The sequence below is a fragment of the Salmo salar genome, unplaced genomic scaffold, assembly GCF_905237065.1.
Source record: "Salmo salar unplaced genomic scaffold, Ssal_v3.1, whole genome shotgun sequence".
In the NCBI taxonomy this organism is placed as follows: Eukaryota; Metazoa; Chordata; class Actinopteri; order Salmoniformes; family Salmonidae; genus Salmo; species Salmo salar.
The window spans coordinates 821,758-843,523 of record NW_025547587.1 but is presented as its reverse complement, the minus strand read 5'-3'; the positions used below and the strand labels follow the sequence as shown (position 1 = coordinate 843,523).

The 21,766-nt window shown below is 46.5% G+C and overlaps 1 protein-coding gene across 1 annotated transcript; it reads left to right on the top strand.

Moving 5' to 3' along the window:
* Positions 1–520: 520 nt before the first annotated feature.
* LOC106592795 (endophilin-A1) lies at positions 521–21,766 on the top strand. Its single transcript, XM_045711407.1, has 10 exons — positions 521–779; positions 11,488–11,556; positions 14,683–14,755; positions 14,861–15,004; positions 15,234–15,367; positions 15,704–15,764; positions 16,792–16,892; positions 17,345–17,448; positions 17,682–17,836; positions 18,776–21,766. The coding sequence occupies exons 1-10, from the start codon at positions 735–737 to the stop codon at positions 18,970–18,972; spliced, it is 1,083 nt and encodes a 360-aa protein (XP_045567363.1). The 5' UTR covers positions 521–734; the 3' UTR covers positions 18,973–21,766.

The following is a 21,766-nucleotide window of genomic DNA, read 5'->3' as shown; positions in this document are numbered from 1 at the left end:
ACCATTCAAACAGTTTTAGAAACTTTAGGGTGTTTTCTATCCAAACCTGAACAATAATATGCATATTCTAGCTTCTGAGTTGGTGTAGGAGGCAGTTAAAAATGGGCACATATTTTTTCCAAAATTCTCAATACTGCCCCCTAGCCCAAACAGGTTAATAGCTATTGGACAATTCATGTCATGACTACTTTATATATATATATATCGTCATGGCACACTTTGTCTAATAGCTATTGAAGATTAAAAGCAAAAAATAAATAATGGAATTTCAACAACAACAAAAAGCTGTGGATTTTTGTCCATCCTCCCCTGACTCAGAATAAATCATTATCATTGTCATGACATGCTTTGTGTAAGAGCCATTGAAGTTTGAAATCTGAAATCGTATTATTTTATAGTTTTTTTGAAAGGTGTGGATTTTTCTGCATCTATCCTTGATTCAGAATATACCATCTTCATAGTCATGGCAGGCTTGGTTCAATAGCTGTTGACGAGAGAAACCCGAATATCCAATACAAAACGAATTTTACCTCGGTCACTTTATAGAGCGGACACCATGGTAGGCTAGGTTAGTCTACGGAACGACGAACACTTGATAGCAAGCAATCAAATGATAGCAAGCAAAAAAGAATGAAATAAAGAAAAGCGAATTATAGTCATTGTTTTGAAACCCGGAGGCCGAAGAATTGTGGATTACCGGTAAACGCGCGAGGTCGTCTGGTCGAACCGGAGCGATGTCTGTCGCGGGGCTGAAAAAGCAGTTCCACAAAGCCACTCAGGTAGATTTCGGTTAACGAATCTTTGTCTGTCGGTGCTTTTATCATGGTAGGCTATTTTTCGGTGATGATAGCTGATCAAAACAGCTACAGTGAATACAATGGCTGGTATTCTTTAATAATTGTATGGGTTTTGTCTGGGCTTAATCTCAAAAGGGAGAATTGTGATAGAGGTTTTTTTTCAGGCACAATATCATTAGGCTACATTGTCTATCTGTGCCTGGCTCCCAAGCCCATAGGCCTAGGCTACCACCACTAGCCTACACACACAGCCTGTCATTTGTCCAGCTATAGACCTATAGTTTAATAAAGGCCTATATCTCATCTCTTGAGTGAGGCATGCATCGGATTCTCTCTCAGCTTTGCATTATAGACGGGTCGGCGCTGCATGAAGTCGTTCGTGGACCCTGCTGCTTTTAACAGTAGCTGGGGATCCTAATAAAAAATACTAATACAAGCACGATAGAATTGCTTAGAAGCACACAGGCTACAGATCCGTCCCCATTATGGACCAATTGACAGCTCCCCCTCCTTTCCCCTCCATCGCTTCCGTCATTCCTCCCCTCCAAGGCAGTCACCAAGCCAGGAGTCTGTTCAAAAGGACGTGACGTTACAGAACGTTTACCGATCAGCTAGAAATGTATCATGATTGTTTCTCTGTTAGTTTACAGACACCATTCATTCCTGTTCTCTGTCCTTCTCTATATTTCCATCTGCAACGTTCCGTGTGTTTTCTCGTCCATGAATGAATACACCCACATGGAATGATAGACCAACAACAGCTGAACTCTAGACCTTACCCCTAACCCTGACCCCTCAATGACTGAACTATAACCCCTAACCCTGACCCCTCAATGGCTGAACTATAACCCCTAACCCTGACCCCTCAATGGCTGAACTATAACCCCTAACCCTGACCCCTTAATGACTGAACTATAACCCCTAACCCTGACCCCTCAATGGCTGAACTATAACCCCTAACCCTGACCCCTCAATGGCTGAACTATAACCCCTAACCCTGACCCCTCAATGGCTGAACTATAACCCCTAACCCTGAGCCCTCAATGGCTGAACTCTAGACCTGACCCTGACCCCTCAATGGCTGAACTATAACCCCTAACCCTGACCCCTCAATGGCTGAACTATAACCACTAACGCTGAGCCCTCAAAGGCTGAACTCTAGACCTAACCCTGACCCCTCAATGGCTGAACTCTAGACCTGACCCTGACCCCTCAATGGCTGAACTATAACCCCTAACCCTGACCCCTCAATGGCTGAACTCTAGACCTAACCCTGAGCCCTCCACAAATACAGTTGGCTCTAGTCTATATTGGCTCTAGTCTATATTGGCTCTAGTCTGTATTGGCTCTAGTCTGTGACTACAGTTGGCTCTAGTCTGTGACTACAGTTGGCTCTAGTCTGTGACTACAGTTGGCTCTAGTCTGTAACTACAGTTGGCTCTAGTCTGTGACTGCAGTTGGCTCTAGTCTGTGACTGCAGTTGGCTCTAGTCTGTGACTGCAGTTGGCCCTAGTCTGTGACTGCAGTTGGCTCTAGTCTGTGACTGCAGTTGGCTCTAGTCTGTGACTGCAGTTGGCTCTAGTCTGTGACTGCAGTTGGCTCTAGTCTGTGACTGCAGTTGGCTCTAGTCTGTGACTGCAGTTGGCTCTAGTCTGTGACTGCAGTTGGCTCTAGTCTGTGACTACAGTTGGCTCTAGTCTGAATGCAGTTGGCTCTAGTCTGTGACTGCAGTTGGCTCTAGTCTGTGACTGCAGTTGGCTCTAGTCTGTGACTGCAGTTGGCTCTAGTCTGTGACTACATTTGACTATAGTTTTTGACTGCAGTTGGCTCTAGTCTGTGACTACATTTGACTATAGTTTTTGACTACAGTTGGCTCTAATCTGTGACTGAGTGAAATAAAGCAAAACAAAAACACTCCAAGAGATGCCTTTTGAATAACAGCTTGTTTGTATGTTTGGGATGAGAAGATTTCATGAGATCGGGACTGAGGCTACATTTATAAGTGGGTTGGTTGGTTGCTGGGATACACCAGGCCTATTCCCCAGGACCTCTCTGTGGTGAGGATCTGAAAGGAAGGTTGGGAATTAAATGTGTTTAAAATAGATGCACCTACTTGAAAGAACCCATCTACAGCAACGGGTCACTGCGTGACAGTAACAGGGGGACAGGTGGAACGAAAATAGATATGAATCAACAACAACAGATGTTCCACCCGTGGGAGCACCGCAGTGGGGCGTGGCCTGACGGAGCACCGCAGTGGGGCGTGGCCTGACGGAGCACCGCAGTGGGGCGTGGCCTGACGGAGCACCGCAGTGGGGCGTGGCCTGACGGAGCACCGCAGTGGGGCGGGGCGTGGCCTGACGGAGTAGCGGGGCGTGGCCTGACGGAGCACCGCAGCGGGGCGGGGCCTGACGGAGCACCGCAGCGGGGCGGGGCCTGACGGAGCACCGCAGCGGGGCGGGGCCTGACGGAGCACCGCAGCGGGCGTGGCCTGACGGAGCACCGCAGCGGGCGGGGGCCTGACGGAGCACCGCAGCGGGCGGGGCCTGACGGAGCACCGCAGCGGGCGGGGCCTGACGGAGCACCGCAGCGGGGCGGGGCCTGACGGAGCACCGCAGCGGGGCGGGGCCTGACGGAGCACCGCAGCGGGGCGGGGCGGGGCCTGACGGAGCACCGCAGCGGGGCGGGGCGTGGCCTGACGGAGGACCGCAGCGGGGCGGGGCGTGGCCTGACGGAGGACCGCAGCGGGGCGTGGCCTGACGGAGCACCGCAGTGGGGCGTGGCCTGGCGGGGTGTGGCCTGGCATCGAGAGAGGGAGAAGTTGAAACGTGCTGTAAGGGTCGTAACATGTATATTACCACCCCGCTATTGTTATTTGACTGCTGTTCTTTAATTATTTGTTATTCTTATATCTTACTTTTTTGGGGGGTATTTTCTCGAAACTGCTTTGTTGTAAATGCCTGTAAGTAAGCATTTCACTGTAAGGTCTACACCTGTTGTATTTGGCGCATGTGACAAATAAAATGTGATTTGATTTGAAGCCGATTGCTTAGTCATTGCCACAATCCAAGATGGCAGCTGAGGAAACAGGACACCTGAGATGGATTCACCTGAATTAATTATACGTGTTTCATTACTCTGGACGGACACACGCATACACACTTATCTTTCATTAAATACACAAAGAGGGGGAAGATGAGGGGAGAACTGAACACTCAAACACTTTCCATCTCTCCATCTCTCCTTTCCCAGTCCTTTTGGGAACCGGTTGGCATGGAAACCCTACATGTGTGCTGTCTTTGTCTGAAAATAGACCCAATGTTGCTGCTCAGAGGAGCGGGATGTGCGCACACACACACACACACACACACACACACACACACACACACACACACACACACACACACACACACACACACACACACACAAACCACAAATGTACACACAAATTCACTCAGATACACACAGGGCTCGGAGCTGGTTAGTTCACTCAATAATTGATTGTCCTTGAGGGCACGACATATGACAGAGAGGTGCTATCTACGGTGCGGTCGTGTATCACTCGCTCGCTGTCTCGCTCACTGTCTCGCTCGACTGTCACGCTCGCTGTCTCGCTCGACTGTCACGCTCGCTGTCTCGCTCACTGTCTCGCTCGGCTGTCTCGCTCGGCTGTCACGCTCGCTGTCTCGCTCACTGTCTCGCTCGCTGTCTCGCTCACTGTCTCGCTCTCACTGTCTCGCTCTCACTGTCTCGCTCTCACTGTCTCTCGCTCACTGTCTCTCGCTCACTGTCTCGCTCTCACTGTCTCGCTCGGCTGTCTCGCTCTCACTGTCTCGCTCGGCTGTCTCGCTCGGCTGTCTCGCTCTCACTGTCTCGCTCGGCTGTCTCGCTCAATCCCTTATTAGTGGAAGTGGTATTTGCTTTACACTGTCTGATCATTTGTAGCTTCATCAGTACCTGCCTGTTATATCAAATCTCTCAAGCCCAGCTATAGTCTACTGGAGGCCCAGCTATAGTCTACTGGAGGCCCAGCTATAGTCTACTGGAGGCCCAGCTATAGTCTACTGGAGGCCCAGCTATAGTCTACTGGAGGCCCAGCTATAGTCTACTGGAGGCCCAGCTATAGTCTGCAGTAGTCTACTGGAGGCCCAGCTATAGTCTACAGTAGTCTACTGGAGGCCCAGCTATAGTCTGCAGTAGTCTACTGGAGGCCCAGCTATAGTCTACAGTAGTCTACTGGAGGCCCAGCTATAGTCTACTGGAGGCCCAGCTATAGTCTGCAGTAGTCTACTGGAGGCCCAGCTATCGTCTACAGTAGTCTACTGGAGGCCCAGCTATAGTCTACTGGAGGCCCAGCTATAGTCTACTGGAGGCCCAGCTATAGTCTACTGGAGGCCCAGCTATAGTCTACAGTAGTCTACTGGAGGCCCAGCTATAGTCTACTGGAGGCCCAGCTATAGTCTACTGGAGGCCCAGCTATAGTCTACTGGAGGCCCAGCTATAGTCTACTGGAGGCCCAGCTATAGTCTACTGGAGGCCCAGCTATAGTCTACAGTAGTCTACTGGAGGCCCAGCTATAGTCTGCAGTAGTCTACTGGAGGACCAGCTATAGTCTACTGGAGGACCAGTTATAGTCTACTGGAGGCCCAGCTACAGTCTACAGTAGTCTACTGGAGGCCCAGCTATAGTCTACTGGAGGCCCAGCTATAGTCTACAGTAGTCTACTGGAGGCCCAGTCTACTGGAGGCCCAGCTATAGTCTACTGGAGGCCCAGCTATAGTCTACTGGAGGACCAGCTATAGTCTACAGTAGTCTACTGGAGGCCCAGCTATAGTCTACTGGAGGCCCAGCTATAGTCTACTGGAGGCCCAGCTATAGTCTACTGGAGGCCCAGCTATAGTCTACTGGAGGCCCAGCTATAGTCTACTGGAGGCCCAGCTATAGTCTACAGTAGTCTACTGGAGGCCCAGCTATAGTCTACAGTAGTCTACTGGAGGCCCAGCTATAGTCTACAGTAGTCTACTGGAGGCCCAGCTATAGTCTGCTGGAGGCCCAGCTATAGTCTGCAGTAGTCTACTGGAGGCCCAGCTATAGTCTACAGTAGTCTACTGGAGGCCCAGCTATAGTCTACTGGAGGCCCAGCTATAGTCTGCAGTAGTCTACTGGAGGCCCAGCTATCGTCTCCAGTAGTCTACTGGAGGCCCAGCCCTAGTCTACTGGAGGCCCAGCTATAGTCTACTGGAGGCCCAGCTATAGTCTACAGTAGTCTACTGGAGGCCCAGCTATAGTCTGCAGTAGTCTACTGGAGGACCAGCTATAGTCTACTGGAGGACCAGTTATAGTCTACTGGAGGCCCAGCTACAGTCTACAGTAGTCTACTGGAGGCCCAGCTATAGTCTACTGGAGGCCCAGCTACAGTCTACAGTAGTCTACTGGAGGCCCAGCTATAGTCTACTGGAGGCCCAGCTATAGTCTACAGTAGTCTACTGGAGGCCCAGTCTACTGGAGGCCCAGCTATAGTCTACTGGAGGCCCAGCTATAGTCTACTGGAGGACCAGCTATAGTCTACAGTAGTCTACTGGAGGCCCAGCTATAGTCTACTGGAGGCCCAGCTATAGTCTACTGGAGGCCCAGCTATAGTCTACTGGAGGCCCAACTATAGTCTACTGGAGGCCCAGCTATAGTCTGCAGTAGTCTACTGGAGGCCCAGCTATAGTCTACTGGAGGCCCAGCTATAGTCTACTGGAGGCCCAGCTATAGTCTACTGGAGGCCCAGCTATAGTCTACTGGAGGCCCAGCTATAGTCTACTGGAGGCCCAACTATAGTCTACTGGAGGCCCAGCTATAGTCTGCAGTAGTCTACTGGAGGCCCAGCTATAGTCTACTGGAGGCCCAGCTATAGTCTACTGGAGGCCCAGCTATAGTCTACTGGAGGCCCAGCTATAGTCTACTGGAGGCCCAGCTATAGTCTACTGGAGGCCCAGCTATAGTCTACTGGAGGCCCAGCTATAGTCTACAGTAGTCTACTGGAGGCCCAGCTATAGTCTACAGTAGTCTACTGGAGGCCCAGCTATAGTCTACTGGAGGCCCAGCTATAGTCTACTGGAGGCCCAGCTATAGTCTACTGGAGGCCCAGTCTACTGGAGGCCCAGCTATAGTCTACTGGAGGCCCAGCTATAGTCTACAGTAGTCTACTGGAGGCCCAGCTATAGTCTACTGGAGGCCCAGCTATAGTCTGCAGTAGTCTACTGGAGGCCCAGCTATAGTCTGCAGTAGTCTACTGGAGGCCCAGCTATAGTCTACAGTAGTCTACTGGAGGCCCAGCTATAGTCTACAGTAGTCTACTGGAGGCCCAGCTATAGTCTACAGTAGTCTACTGGAGGCCCAGCTATAGTCTACTGGAGGCCCAGCTATAGTCTACAGTAGTCTACTGGAGGCCCAGCTACAGTCTACAGTAGTCTACTGGAGGCCCAGCTATAGTCTACTGGAGGCCCAGCTATTGTCTACAGTAGTCTACTGGAGGCCCAGCTATAGTCTACTGGAGGCCCAGCTATAGTCTACAGTAGTCTACTGGAGGCCCAGCTATAGTCTACTGGAGGCCCAGCTATAGTCTACTGGAGGCCCAGCTATAGTCTACTGGAGGCCCAGTCTACTGGAGGCCCAGCTATAGTCTACTGGAGGCCCAGCTATAGTCTACAGTAGTCTACTGGAGGCCCAGCTATAGTCTACTGGAGGCCCAGCTATAGTCTGCTCACTGGAGGCCCAGCTATAGTCTACTGGAGGCCCAGCTATAGTCTTAGCCCAGTATGTCTACTGGAGGCCCAGCTATAGTCTACGTCTACTGGAGGCCCAGCTATAGTCTACAGTAGTCTACTGGAGGCCCAGCTATAGTCTACTACTGGAGGCCCAGCTATAGTCTACAGTAGTCTACTGGAGGCCCAGCTACAGTCTACAGTAGTCTACTGGAGGCCCAGCTATAGTCTACTGGAGGCCCAGCTATTGTCTACAGTAGTCTACTGGAGGCCCAGCTATAGTCTACTGGAGGCCCAGCTATAGTCTACAGTAGTCTACTGGAGGCCCAGCTATAGTCTACTGGAGGCCCAGCTATAGTCTACTGGAGGCCCAGCTATAGTCTACTGGAGGCCCAGTCTACTGGAGGCCCAGCTATAGTCTACTGGAGGCCCAGCTATAGTCTACAGTAGTCTACTGGAGGCCCAGCTATAGTCTACTGGAGGCCCAGCTATAGTCTACTGGAGGCCCAGCTATAGTCTACTGGAGGCCCAGCTATAGTCTACTGGAGGCCCAGCTATAGTCTACTGTAGTCTACTGGAGGCCCAGCTACAGTCTACAGTAGTCTACTGGAGGCCCAGCTATAGTCTACTGGAGGCCCAGCTATAGTCTACTGTAGTCTACTGGAGGCCCAGCTACAGTCTACAGTAGTCTACTGGAGGCCCAGCTATAGTCTACTGGAGGCCCAGCTACAGTCTACAGTAGTCTACTAAAGTCAATTATAAAGACAGTCCTGGTCTGAATGAAACTGTCTTGTTCACTACTTTGCTTTGTGAAAAGGCAAATGTACTGTTTCTGATATTATAGTGAGCGATGGGTGTATGTACCTGCATGCATGCTTGCTGTGTGTGTGTGTGTGTGTGTGTGTGTGTGTGTTCCTATTGTCTGTACTAATGTTTAATGTGTGTATAACTGTAAATAGTGGGCAGGCTATTCTTTCAGTTGGATGAGGCCCTGGTGAGGGCACTAGAACAGTCTGCAGCACCCGGCTTCACCCTACTAGAATCTGAAGTCAAATGTCTACTGTTTGCTGATGATCTGGTGCTTCGGTCCCAACCAAGGAGGGCCTACAGCAGCATCTAGATCTTCTGCACAGATTCTGCCAGACCTGGGCCCTGACAGACCTGGGTCCGAACAGACCTGGGCCCTGACAGACCTGGGCCCTGACAGTAGATCTCAGTAAGACCAAAAAATTATGATTTTCCAAAAAGGTCCAGTTGCCATGACCACAAATACAAATTCCGTAGAGCACACAAAAAACTATACATACCTCGGCCATCAGCTCCACAGGTAACTTATACAGAGTTGTGAACGAGCTGAGAGAGAAGGCAAGAAATTCGACATCCCTATTAGGATCTGCCTTAAAATACAGAACTCCTTGCCCTTTATGGTTGTGAGGTCTGGGGTCCGCTCACCAACCAATAATTCACCAAATGGGACAAACACCAAATTGAGACTCTGCATGCAGAATTCTGCAAAAATATCCTCAGTGTACAACGTAAAACACCAAATAATCCATGCAGAGCAGAATTAGGCAGATACCTGCTAATTATCAAAATCCATAAAAGAGACGTTAAATTCTACAACCACCTAAAAGGAAGTGATTCTCAAACCTTCCATAACAAAGCCATCACCTACAGAGAGATGAACCTGGACAGCAACACAAATAGACCCAACCAAATCATGAGAAAACAAAAAGATAATTACTTGACACATTGGAAAGAATTTACAAAAAAACAGTGCAAACTAGAATGTTATTTGGCCCTAAACAGAGAGGACACAGTGGCAGAATACCTGACCACTGTGACTGACCCAAACTTAAGGAAAAGCTTTGACTATGTACAGACTCAGTGATCATAGCCTTGCTATTGAGAGAGGCCACCGTAGGCAGACCTGGCTCTCAAGAGAAGACAGGCTATGTGCAACACTGCCCACAAAATGAGGTGGAAACTGAGCTGCACATCCTAACCTCTTGCCAAATATTTAGGATTTGATTTATATTGGAAAACTGGTCTGATTGATTGATTGATTGATTGATTGATTGATTGATTGATTGATTGATTACCTCTTTGGCTGTGTTTACACAGGCAGCCAAATTCAAATATTATGCCCAATTATTGGGCAAAAGAGCTGATTTGATTGGTCAAAAGACAAATCAGTGGAAAAATAATCCGAATTTTGCAGCCTATGTAAACACAAGGTGTGTGTGTGTGTGTGTGTGTGTGTGTGTGTGTGTGTGTGTGTGTGTGTGTGTGTGTGTGTGTGTGTGTGTGTGTGTGTGTGTGTGTGTGTTTGTGTGGTGGGGGTTGGGATTGTTGTTCAGGAACATGAGAGAGAGAGATCCAAGCTCTGTCTCCATAGCAACTACCTCTTTCTCTCTCTTTCTCTCTGCCTCTCTCTCTTTCTCTCTGCCTCTCTCTTTCTCTCTGCCTCTCTCTCTTTCTCTCTCTCTGCCTCTCTCTCTTTCTCTCTCTTTCTCTCTGCCTCTCTCTGCCTCTCTCTCTGCCTCTCTCTCTCTTTCTCTCTGCCTCTCTCTCTTTCTCTCTCTCTGCCTCTCTCTCTGCCTCTCTGACTCTCTCTGCCTCTCTCTCTCTTTCTCTCTGCCTCTCTCTCTCTCTCTCTCTCTCTCTCTCTCTCTCTCTCTCTCTGCCTCTCTCTCTGCCTCTCTGACTCTCTCTCTGCCTCTCTCTCTCTTTCTCTCTGCCTCTCTCTCTCTCTTTCTCTCTGCCTCTCTCTCTGCCTCTCTCTCTGCCTCTCTCTCTCTCTTTCTCTCTTTCTCTCTCTCTGCCTCTCTCTCTGCCTCTCTGACTCTCTCTCTGCCTCTCTCTCTCTCTCTCTCTGCCTCCCTCTCTCTCTTTCTCTCTGCCTCTCTCTCTGCCTCTCTCTCTGCCTCTCTCTCTCTCTTTCTCTCTGCCTCTCTCTCTGCCTCTCTCTCTGCCTCTCTTTCTTTCTCTCTGCTTCTCTTTAACTAATTTGATTAGCAAGATAGCATCATTGGGCACCTGATGGGTTATAGTTATTTAATAATTTGCAATTATGTCTACTTATGATAAGGTAAAAGGTTTATGTTTCTGTCTCCATATGATATGGTAAATATATCCAATGCAAAAAAAAAAAATACATCTATATTTAAATGGTAATAATATTAATTTGCATAAATTTCCATTAATTCACATATATTCCCGTTAATTCCCATGGAAAGTTTCGACCTCTGAATATTCCCCAAAATGTGCAACCCTACACATACACACGCGGACACACGTGCACACACACACACTGACACATACCTACACACACACACTGACACATACACACACACATACACACACACACACTGACACACACACACACACACATTGACACATGCACACACTGACACATACACTGACACACACACACTGACTTGCAGACACAAACACACATACACACACACTGACTGACACACACATACACACACTGACACAAACACACATGAATTCATCTTCAGAAGAGGTTTATGAGTTTTTAATATTGTTAACTTAAGACTCTGTTTCTATTTCCTCTCTCGCTGTCTCTCTTCTCTCTCTCTCTGTCTCTCTCTCTCTGTCTCTCTCTCTCTGTCTCTCTCTCGCTGTCTCTCTCTCTCTCTCGCTGTCTCTCTCTCTCTCTCTCTGTCTCTCTCTCTCTCTCTCTCTCTCTCTCTCTGTCTCTCTCTCTCTGTCTCTCTCTCTCGCTGTCTCTCTCTCTCGCTGTCTCTCTCTCTCTCTCTCCTCTCTCTCTCTCGCTGTCTCTCTCTCTCGCTGTCTCTCTTCTCTCTCTCTCGCTGTCTCTCTCTCTGTCTCTTCTCTCTCTCTCTCTTCTCTCTCTCTCCTCTGTCTCTCTCTCTCTCTGTCTCTCTCTCTCGCTCTCTCTCTCCATGTAGAAAGTCAGTGAGAAGGTTGGAGGAGCAGAAGGAACCAAACTTGACGATGACTTCCTACTGATGGAAAAGGTCATTATTCTGTACATTACATTGTTTCTTGTTCAGGAGTGGTGTAGGTGGAAAACCCTTTTATCTTAACAATAACACTTCCGTGTGGGTTAGATTCCCTCGCTCATAATTAATGACAACTCACACATTTTTAAATGCATTTATTTGTTTATTTATACTACTAGTGCTACTACTGTTACCACTGCTGCTACTACTGTTGCTACTGCTGCTACTACTACTACTACTGTTGCTACTGCTACTACTACTACTACTGCTGTTACTACTACTACTACTGTTGCTACTGCTACTACTACTACTACTGTTGCTACTACTTCTACTACTACTGATGTTACTACTGCTACTAATACTACTGCGACTGTTACTACTTTTCTTATTACTACTACTGCTGTTGCTACTGCTGCTACTACTGCATCTGCTGTTACTACTGCTACTACTACTGCTGCTACTACTGTTACTGCTGCTACTACTACTGCTGCTGTTACTACTGTTACTACTGCTACTACTGCTGTTACTACTACTACTGCTACTACTGCTGTTACTACTGCTACTGCTTTTGCTACTGCTGCTGTTGTTACTACTGCTGTTACTACTGCTACTACTGTTACTACTGTTACTACTGTTACTGCTGCTACTACTACTGCTGTTACTACTGTTACTACTGCTACTACTGTTACTACTGCTGCTACTACTGTTACTGCTGCTACTACTACTACTGCTGTTACTACTGTTACTACTGCTACTACTGCTGTTACTACTGCTACTACTACTGCTGCTACTACTGTTACTGCTGCTACTACTACTGCTGTTACTACTGCTGCTGTTACTACTGTTACTACTGCTACTACTGCTGTTACTACTGCTACTACTACTGCTGCTGTTACTACTACTACTGATGTTACTACTGCTACTAATACTACTGCGACTGTTACTACTTTTCTTATTACTACTACTGCTGTTGCTACTGCTGCTACTACTGCATCTGCTGTTACTACTGCTGCTACTACTGTTACTTCTGCTACTACTACTGCTGCTACTACTGTTACTGCTGCTACTACTACTGCTGCTACTACTACTGCTGCTGTTACTACTGTTACTACTGCTACTACTGCTGTTACTACTGCTACTACTACTGCTGCTGTTACTACTACTACTACTGCTTCGACTGCTACTACTACTGATGTTACTACTGCTACTAATACTACTGCGACTGTTACTACTTTTCTTATTACTACTACGGCTGTTGCTACTACTGCTACTGCTTCTACTGCTGTGCATGTTACTGCTGCTACTGTTGTTACTACTGTTACTACTGCTGCTGCTACTACTACTACTACTGCTACTACTGCTGTTACTGCTACTGCTACTACTACTACTGCTGTTACTACTACTGCTACTACTGCTGTTACTACTGTTACTACTGTTACTACTGTTACTGCTGTTACTACTGTTACTGCTGCTACTACTACTGTTACTGCTGCTACTACTACTGCTGCTGTTACTACTGTTACTACTACTGTTACTACTGCTACTACTACTGTTACTGCTGCTACTACTACTGCTGCTACTACTGTTACTGCTGCTACTACTGTTACTGCTGCTACTACTACTGCTGCTGTTACTACTGTTACTGCTGCTACTACTACTGTTACTGCTGCTACTACTACTGCTGCTGTTACTACTGTTACTACTACTGTTACTACTGCTACTACTACTGTTACTGCTGCTACTACTACTGCTGCTGTTACTACTGTTACTGCTGCTACTACTGTTACTACTGCTACTACTACTGCTGCTGTTACTACTGCTACTACTGCTGTTACTACTGCCTCTGCTGTTACTACTGCTACTACTACTGCTGCTGTTACTACTACTACTACTGCTTCGACTGCTACTACTACTGATGTTACTACTGCTACTAATACTACTGCGACTGTTACTACTTTTCTTATTACTACTACTGCTGTTGCTACTACTGCTACTGCTTCTACTGCTGTGCATGTTACTGCTGCTACTGTTGTTACTACTGTTACTACTGCTGCTGCTACTACTACTACTGCTACTACTGCTGTTACTGCTACTGCTACTACTACTACTGCTGTTACTACTACTGCTACTACTGCTGTTACTACTACTGCTGTTACTACTACTGCTACTACTGCTGTTACTACTACTGCTACTACTGCTGCTACTACTGCTGCTACTGTTACTGCTACTGTTACTACTACTACTACTACTACTACTACTACTGCTGCTACTACTACTACTACTACTACTACTGCTGTTACTGCTACTGCTACTACTACTACTACTACTACTACTGCTGTTACTGCTACTACTACTACTACTACTACTATTTCTACTGCTGTTGTTGTTACTACTGCTGCTACTACTACTACTGCTGCTACTACTGCTGCTACTACTGCTGTTACTACTGCTGCTACTACTACTACTACTACTACTGCTACTACTGCTGTTACTGCTACTGCTGCTACTACTACTACTACTGCTGTTACTACTGCTACTACTACTGCTGTTACTTCTACTACTACTACTACTACTGCTGTTACTACTGCTACTACTGCTGTTAATACTGCTACTACTGCTGCTGTTACTGCTACTACTGCTTTTACTACTACTGATACTTCTGCTGTTACTACTGTTACAACTGCTACTACTACTGCTGCTGTTACAACTGCTACTACTACTACTGTTGTTACTAGTACTGCTACTACTGCTGTTACTACTACTTCTACTACTACTACTGCGGTTACTACTACAACTGCTGTTACTACTACTACTACTGCTGTTACTACTGCTACTACTGCGGTTACTACTACTGCTGTTGCTACTGCTACTACTACTGTTACTACTACTACTACTGCTTTTACTACTACTGCTACTACTGCTGTTGCTACTACTGCTACTGCTACTACTGTTACTGCTACTGCTACTACTGCTGTTGCTACTGCTGCTACTGCTACTGCTGCTACTGCTACTTAATTGAATGTACTGACTGTTCGTCGCTCTGGGTAACACTGTCAGAACAACCGGATTCACAACTTGTGTGTGTGTGTGTGTGTGTGTGTGTGTGTGTGTGTGTGTGTGTGTGTGTGTGTGTGTGTGTAGAAGGTGGACACCACCAGTAGAGCAGTGCTGGACATCATGACCAAAACTACAGAATACCTACAGCCCAACCCAGGTGAGAACACACTGTCTCGGTCTGTCTGTCTGTCTGTCTGTCACAGACAGTCTCTGTATCTCTCTCTCACAGACTGACAAACAGACTCTCTCTCTCTTTCCCCAGCATCCAGGGCCAAGCTGAGTCTGATAGGGACCATGTCTAAGATCAGAGGCCAGGAGAAGGGGCCGGGTTACCCCCAGGCTGAGACTGTACTGGGTGAGACCATGCAGCGCTTCGGACGAGAGCTGGGAGAGGAGTCATGCTTTGGTACGTGTGTTCACACGCACACAGACATATAAAGACACACACACCTACTGTATTGACAATACAGCATCAATAATTCAACATCTTTGCAATCTCCATTCCCTATGATAGAACATACAAAACAATTCAACTCTCTCGCCGTCTTGCCTCCCATTCCCTTTCTCCCCCTATCCCTCCCTCCTCCACCTCTCCCTACCCCTCCCTCTCTCCTTGTCCCCTCTCCCTCCTCCAGGTCTGGCTCTCCTAGATGCTGGGGAGGCCATGGGTGAGCTGGGGGCGGTGAAGGATGCCTTGGATATGGAGGTCAAACAGAACTTTATTGATCCGCTACAGAACCTACAGGAAAAAGACATCAAAGAAATACAGGTAGATATCAGAACTTTATTGATCCACTACAGAACCTACAGGAAAAAAGACATCAATAAATATGAAAAATGTTAGATAAATGTTCAATATATGAATGTTAATATAAATATTATCAATAAATGTTACATAACTGTTAGGAATAAAGGTTGAATTATAAATACAGGTTAAAGAACTTACATAAAGGAAGTTATTGTTAGGTAAATAAAATAAATATTAAATTAATTTAAATCAATCTTAAATTAACTTCAATGGATCGGAAAATAAATCAGCTACATTTAAAAAATAAATAAAATAAATGATGAATGAAGTAAATGAATTAAAGATGTGTTGTTCCAGCACCACCTAAAGAAGATGCAGGGACGCCGCCTGGACTTTGACTACAAGAAGAAACGTCACGGTAAAGGAGATGGGATTATCATGATTATCTTTATTATTATTTGTATTATTATTATCATTATTATTTATTATCATTATTAATTGTATTATTATTATTATTATTATTTATTATCATTCTTATTATTTTTATTATTATTTATTATCATTTTTTTATTTTATTTATTATCATTATTATTATCATTATTCTTTATTATCATTATTATTATGTATTATTATTATTTATTATTATTATTATTATTATTTATTATCATTAATTATTATCATTATTATCATTTATTATTATTATAATTATTATCATTTATTATCATTTATTATTATTATTATTATTATTATTATTATAATACTAAACATAAATACAACATGCAAAGATTTTACTGAGTTACAGTTCACATAAGGAAATCAGTCAATTGAAATACATTTATTAGGCCCTAATCTATGGATTTCACATGACTGGATGGAGGCACAGCCATGGGTGGGTCTGGGAGGGCATAGGCCCACCTCAGTTGGGAGCCAGGTCCAGCCAATCAGAATGATTTTTTTCCCCCACAAAAGCGCTTTATTACAGACAGAAATAATACATTTCATCAGCTGTCCTGGTGGCTGGTCTCAGACGATCCCGCAGGTGTAGGAGCCGGATGTGACGTTGTGTTGTGTGACCAATTTGCACATTTTAGAGTGTCCTTTTGCTGTCCCCAGCACAAGGTGCCCTTGTGTAATGATCATGTTGTTTAATCAGCTTCTTGATATGCCACACTTGTTAGATGGATGGATTATCTTGGCAAAGGAGAAATGTTCACTAACAGGGATGTAAAAAAAAATACATTTGTGCACAACATTTGGAAGAAATAAGCTTTTCGTGCGTATGGAACATTTCTGGGATCTTTTTTTTCAGCTCATGAAACATGGGACCAACACTTTACATGTTGCGTTTTATATTTTTGTTCAGTATGTTATTGGTATTATTACTCTCTCAAATACAAGCGTTGTTGTTGTTGTTATTATTATAATAACTTGTTATGTAATTGTAGGTAAAGGAGTTCTGGAGGAGGAAATCACACAGGCGCTGGAGAAATTTGATGAGTCCAAAGAGGTGGCAGAGCAGAGCATGTTCAACCTGCTGGAGAGTGATGTAAGTTGTCTCTCCTCTCTCTTCTCTGTCCCTCTCTCCTCTCTCTTCTCTGTCCCTCTCTCCTCTCTGTCTCTCTGTCCCTCTCTCCTCTCCGTCGCTCTCTGTCTCTGTCCCTCTCTCCTCTCTGTCTCTGTCCCTCTCTCCTCTCTGTCCCTCTCTCTTTCTCTGTCTCTCTGTCCCTCTCTGTCTCTCTGTCCCTCTCTCCTCTCTCTTTCTCTGTCCCTCTCTCCTCTCTGTCTCTCTGTCTCTCTCTCCTCTCTGTCCCTCTCTCCTCTCTGTCTCTCTGTCCCTCTCTCCTCTCTGTCTCTCTGTCCCTCTCTCCTCTCTGTCCCTCTCTCTCCTCTCTGTCCCTCCTCTGTCTCTCCTCCCCCTCTCGCTCTGTTGTTGGATCCATTTGAGTAGGCTAAAACTAACTTTAAGGAGATACTTTTTCCCTGTGTGTGTGTGTGTAGATTGAGCAGGTGAGTCAGCTAGCAGCGTTGGTCCAGGCCCAGGTGGAGTATCACAGACAAGCTACAGAAATATTACAGCAGCTCTCCAGCAAGCTGCACGAGAGGTCAGTCACACACAGACACTAGGGCTGGGAAGGCACACTATAGTGTTGACATTGAACATTTTTTAAAGGCATTTTCTCTGACGTTCAAAGAGATTGTATTCATGGTTAATCCTGTGCATGTCGGCTACAAATGTGAACGAGCTTTGAAAGTCTTGCTATACTACGCCTTAAACCCTGTGTTTTACACTGACATTGTGGTGTGTTGACCTCTGACCTCTGTGTTGTCTCTCCAGGATCCGGGAGGCGCAGGATAAACCCAGGAAGGAGTATGTTCCTAAACCCAGGATGGTCCTAGAGCTGCTCCCCCCCAGCGATAGCCACAATGGGGGGCTCAACACCACCAAGTCCCCTGGGCCAGCCTCGTCCCCAGGCCCCGCGCGCACCCCCGGTGAGAACACACAACACAGGACGGACGCAGACACTCACACTCAAAGATCCACGTACAAACAAAGACTCACAGACCCACACACAGAAACACAGACCTACGTACAGAAACACAGATCCACGTACAAACAAAGACTCACAGACCCACACACAGAAACACAGACCTACGTACAGAAACACAGATCCACGTACAGACTCACAGATCCACTCACAGACACACAGACTCGCAGATCCACGTACAGACTCACAGACACACACACAGACTCACGTACAGACTCACAGACTCACGCACAGACTCACGCACAGACATACACTCACAGATCCACGTACAGACTCACAGACTCCACATAGACTCACTTCCAGACTCACAGATCCACGTCCAGACTCACAGATCCACATCAGACTCACGTCCAGACTCACAGATCCACGTCCAGACTCACAGATCCACGTCACAGACACACAGACTCACAGATCCACGTCACAGACTCACAGATCCACGTACAGACTCACAGATCCACGTCCAGACTCACAGATCCACGTCCAGACTCACAGATCCACGTCCAGACTCACAGATCCACGTCCAGACTCACAGATCCACGTACAGACACACAGACTCACAGACTCACGCACAGACATACACTCACAGATCCACATACAGACACAGACTCACAGATCCACATAGACTCACGTCCAGACTCTCAGATCCACGTACAGACACACAGACTCACAGATCCACATACAGACACAGACTCACAGATCCACATAGACTCACGTCCAGACTCTCAGATCCACGTACAGACACACAGACTCACAGATCCACGCACAAACACACTCAGCCGGTTTCTCTCTCTCTGTCGGTCTCTCTCTTTGTCTCCCCCTCTCTCTCTTCGTCTCACTCTCTCTCTTCGTCTCCTTCTCTCCACCCTTCCCCTCTCTCCCTCAGCTCCTATGGACCAACCGTGCTGCCGGGCGTTGTACGACTTTGTGCCGGAGAACGAGGGTGAGCTGGGCTTCAAAGAGGGCGATATCATCACCCTAACCAATCAGATCGATGATAACTGGTACGAAGGCATGGTCAACGGCCAATCAGGTTTCTTCCCCATCAACTACGTGGATATCCTGGTTCCACTTCCTCATTAGGCCACCCGCCCCCACCCAATCTTCACCCCACTTCCTGCCGGGGGCCCCAGCCTCTGCCCCACCTCTTCCCAGCCTCTGCCCAGCCTGTGCCCAGCCTAATCCACGCCTTCGTCTTTGTGCTTGTGTGAGTGCAACTGCTTTTTCACAAAGAACTACAACTGTGAGGAACAAGGGACTACAATTGTATAAGATTCTGCAAGAAGAAGACGAAGAATGAGGGATAAGTGAGCTGGTTGAACCCTAACTGAAGACTGGTGGAAACAGTAGTGAGCTGGTTATGTAAAGTTGATTGAGCTGGTTGAACTAACTGAAGACTGATGGAAACAGTGGGATGGTTGAACTAACTGAAGACTGGTGGAAACAGAGTAGTGAGATGGTTGAACTAACTGAAGACTGGTGGAAACAGAGTAGTAACTGAAGACTGGTGGAAACAGAGTAGTGAGATGGTTAAACTAACTGAAGACTGGTGGAAACAGAGTAGTAACTGAAGACTGGTGGAAACAGAGTAGTGAGATGGTTAAACTAACGGAAGACTGGTGGAAACAGAGTAGTAACTGAAGACTGGTGGAAACAGAGTAGTGAGATGGTTGAACTAACTGAAGACTGGTGGAAACAGAGTAGTAACTGAAGACTGGTGGAAACAGAGTAGTGAGATGGTTAAACTAACTGAAGACTGGTGGAAACAGAGTAGTAACTGAAGACTGGTGGAAACAGAGTAGTAACTGAAGACTGGTGGAAACAGAGTAGTGAGATGGTTGAACTAACTGAAGACTGGTGGAAACAGAGTAGTGAGATGGTTGAACTAACTGAAGACTGGTGGAAACAGAGTAGTGAGATGGTTAAACTAACTGAAGACTGGTGGAAACAGAGTAGTGAGATGGTTAAACTAACTGAAGACTGGTGGAAACAGAGTAGTGAGATGGTTAAACTAACTGAAGACTGGTGGAAACAGAGTAGTGAGATGGTTAAACTAACTGAAGACTGGTGGAAACAGAATAGTAACTGAAGACTGGTGGAAACAGAGTAGTAACTGAAGACTGGTGGAAACAGAGTAGTGAGATGGTTGAACCCTAACTGAAGACTGGTGGAAACAGAGTAGTGAGATGATTGTGTAAAGAGCCATAGGTGGATATATATATATCTATATACAGTATGTGTCTATGGTTGTGCGTACTGTAATAGGTTCCAATGTATTGCATGCTGGGACAAGCCGTTAAAGGTTGACGTTTTAAAAAGGTTAATAAAGAAAACTGTTACATGATGACGGTTGTAATGAATGTTGTTCTGGAGGCAGCTCTGCAGAATGGTCACCAGCTGGCACAGCCACAAAGTCATAACATCTGAGTTTGAACCTAACCTTAAGCACACTGAAAACCTTAATGCCGAACTTTAAATTATATATATATAAATATATAGCCAATTTTGACTTTGCAGCTGGTCCATCTAGCGGAAATCGTTCAGTTCTGCCTCCAAGGCAAGATTCACGACAATAAACGTCAACCTGCGTTGTAATGATGATGATGACTTTAAGTGACGATGATGTTACAGATGCTTGTTGTTATAGGCTTGTTGTGTTCTGCTGTGACTGTGTTTCCTATGTGATGGGCGTTATATCACGAGAGACCTGATTTCTCTGTCCGATGGGCGATGAAGTCAATAAAGCTGTCCAGTGGTTGTGTCAGTCAAAGACCCTCAAATGCATCCCAAATAGCACTCTATTCCCTATATATGGCAGTACTTTTGGTTAGACGGGACTGGAGGAGAGTAGCTAGGTTGTTGGACTTATTCCACATTGGCTGATTTTAGTCCTCTGTTGAGAAGAGGGACTAAGTGACTTGAGATGGACGGAGGTGAGTTCAGTCAGTTTGATTTATTTTATCTTTATTTAACTAGGGCAAGTCAGTGAAGAACGAACAAATACTTATTTACAATGACGACCTACCCCCCCGGGCCAAACCCGGACGACGCTTGGCCAATTGTGCGCAGCCCTATGGGACTCCCAATCACAGGGCCGGATGTGATACAGCCTGGATTTGAACCAGGGACTGTAGTGACGCCACTCGGGAGCCCAGTTATCTCTGCCATACAGCATTCGACTGTTTCAGAGTAAAAGTCCCCCGTCCCCCCCCACTGGGAAAAGATGTCAATTCAACATCTATTCCACGTTGGGTTCAATGTCATTTTTAATTGAAATAGCGTGGACGCAACGTTGATTCAACCAGTGTGTGCCCAAGCGAGGCCTCTTGTACATGGTATGAAGAGACCGAGCGGGCCGGTCTGTTTTACAAGGTCAGGTCTGCGTCTGAAACGGTACCCTAAGAGACCAATGTAGTCCCCTATTCCCCCAATGCTAGACACCCAAAGCACCTGCGCTCTCTCTCTCTCTCTCTCTCTCAGGTTCACAATATGGGTGGTAAAGAATGGTTTGGAGCCTGCTTGCATCAAAAATCGAACCCTATTCCTTATATAATGCATTACTTTTAACCAGATTCCCCCCCCCCAATAGACCCTGGTCAAAAGTAGGGCACCATTTTGAATGCACACCCCAGTCTGTTAAGATCCTACTGAGATAGGCTGAGCTTTATACAGCTGTCTGCCTGGTGCAATTGAAATGAACACGAAGGGAGACAGAGAGCTGGATTCAAGCGCAAGGCGCAGAAGGTGTTTTTATTTGTAAAGGACCACAGGAGGAGGCAGGTAGCTGGGTCCAGGGGCATGCAGAAGGTCATACACAGGAGGAGGCAGGTAGCTGGGTCCAGGGACAGGCAGAAGGTCATACACAGGAGGAGGCAGG

Bases quoted from the DNA above. Each gene is read 5' to 3' on its own strand.
- LOC106592795 (XM_045711407.1), top strand. From the start codon at position 735: ATGTCTGTCGCGGGGCTGAAAAAGCAGTTCCACAAAGCCACTCAG. The intron at 15,765-16,791 runs GTAAAGGAGATG...ATGTAATTGTAG, and splicing joins CTACAAGAAGAAACGTCACG to GTAAAGGAGTTCTGGAGGAG. The intron at 17,837-18,775 runs GTGAGAACACAC...TCTCTCCCTCAG, and splicing joins AGGCCCCGCGCGCACCCCCG to CTCCTATGGACCAACCGTGC.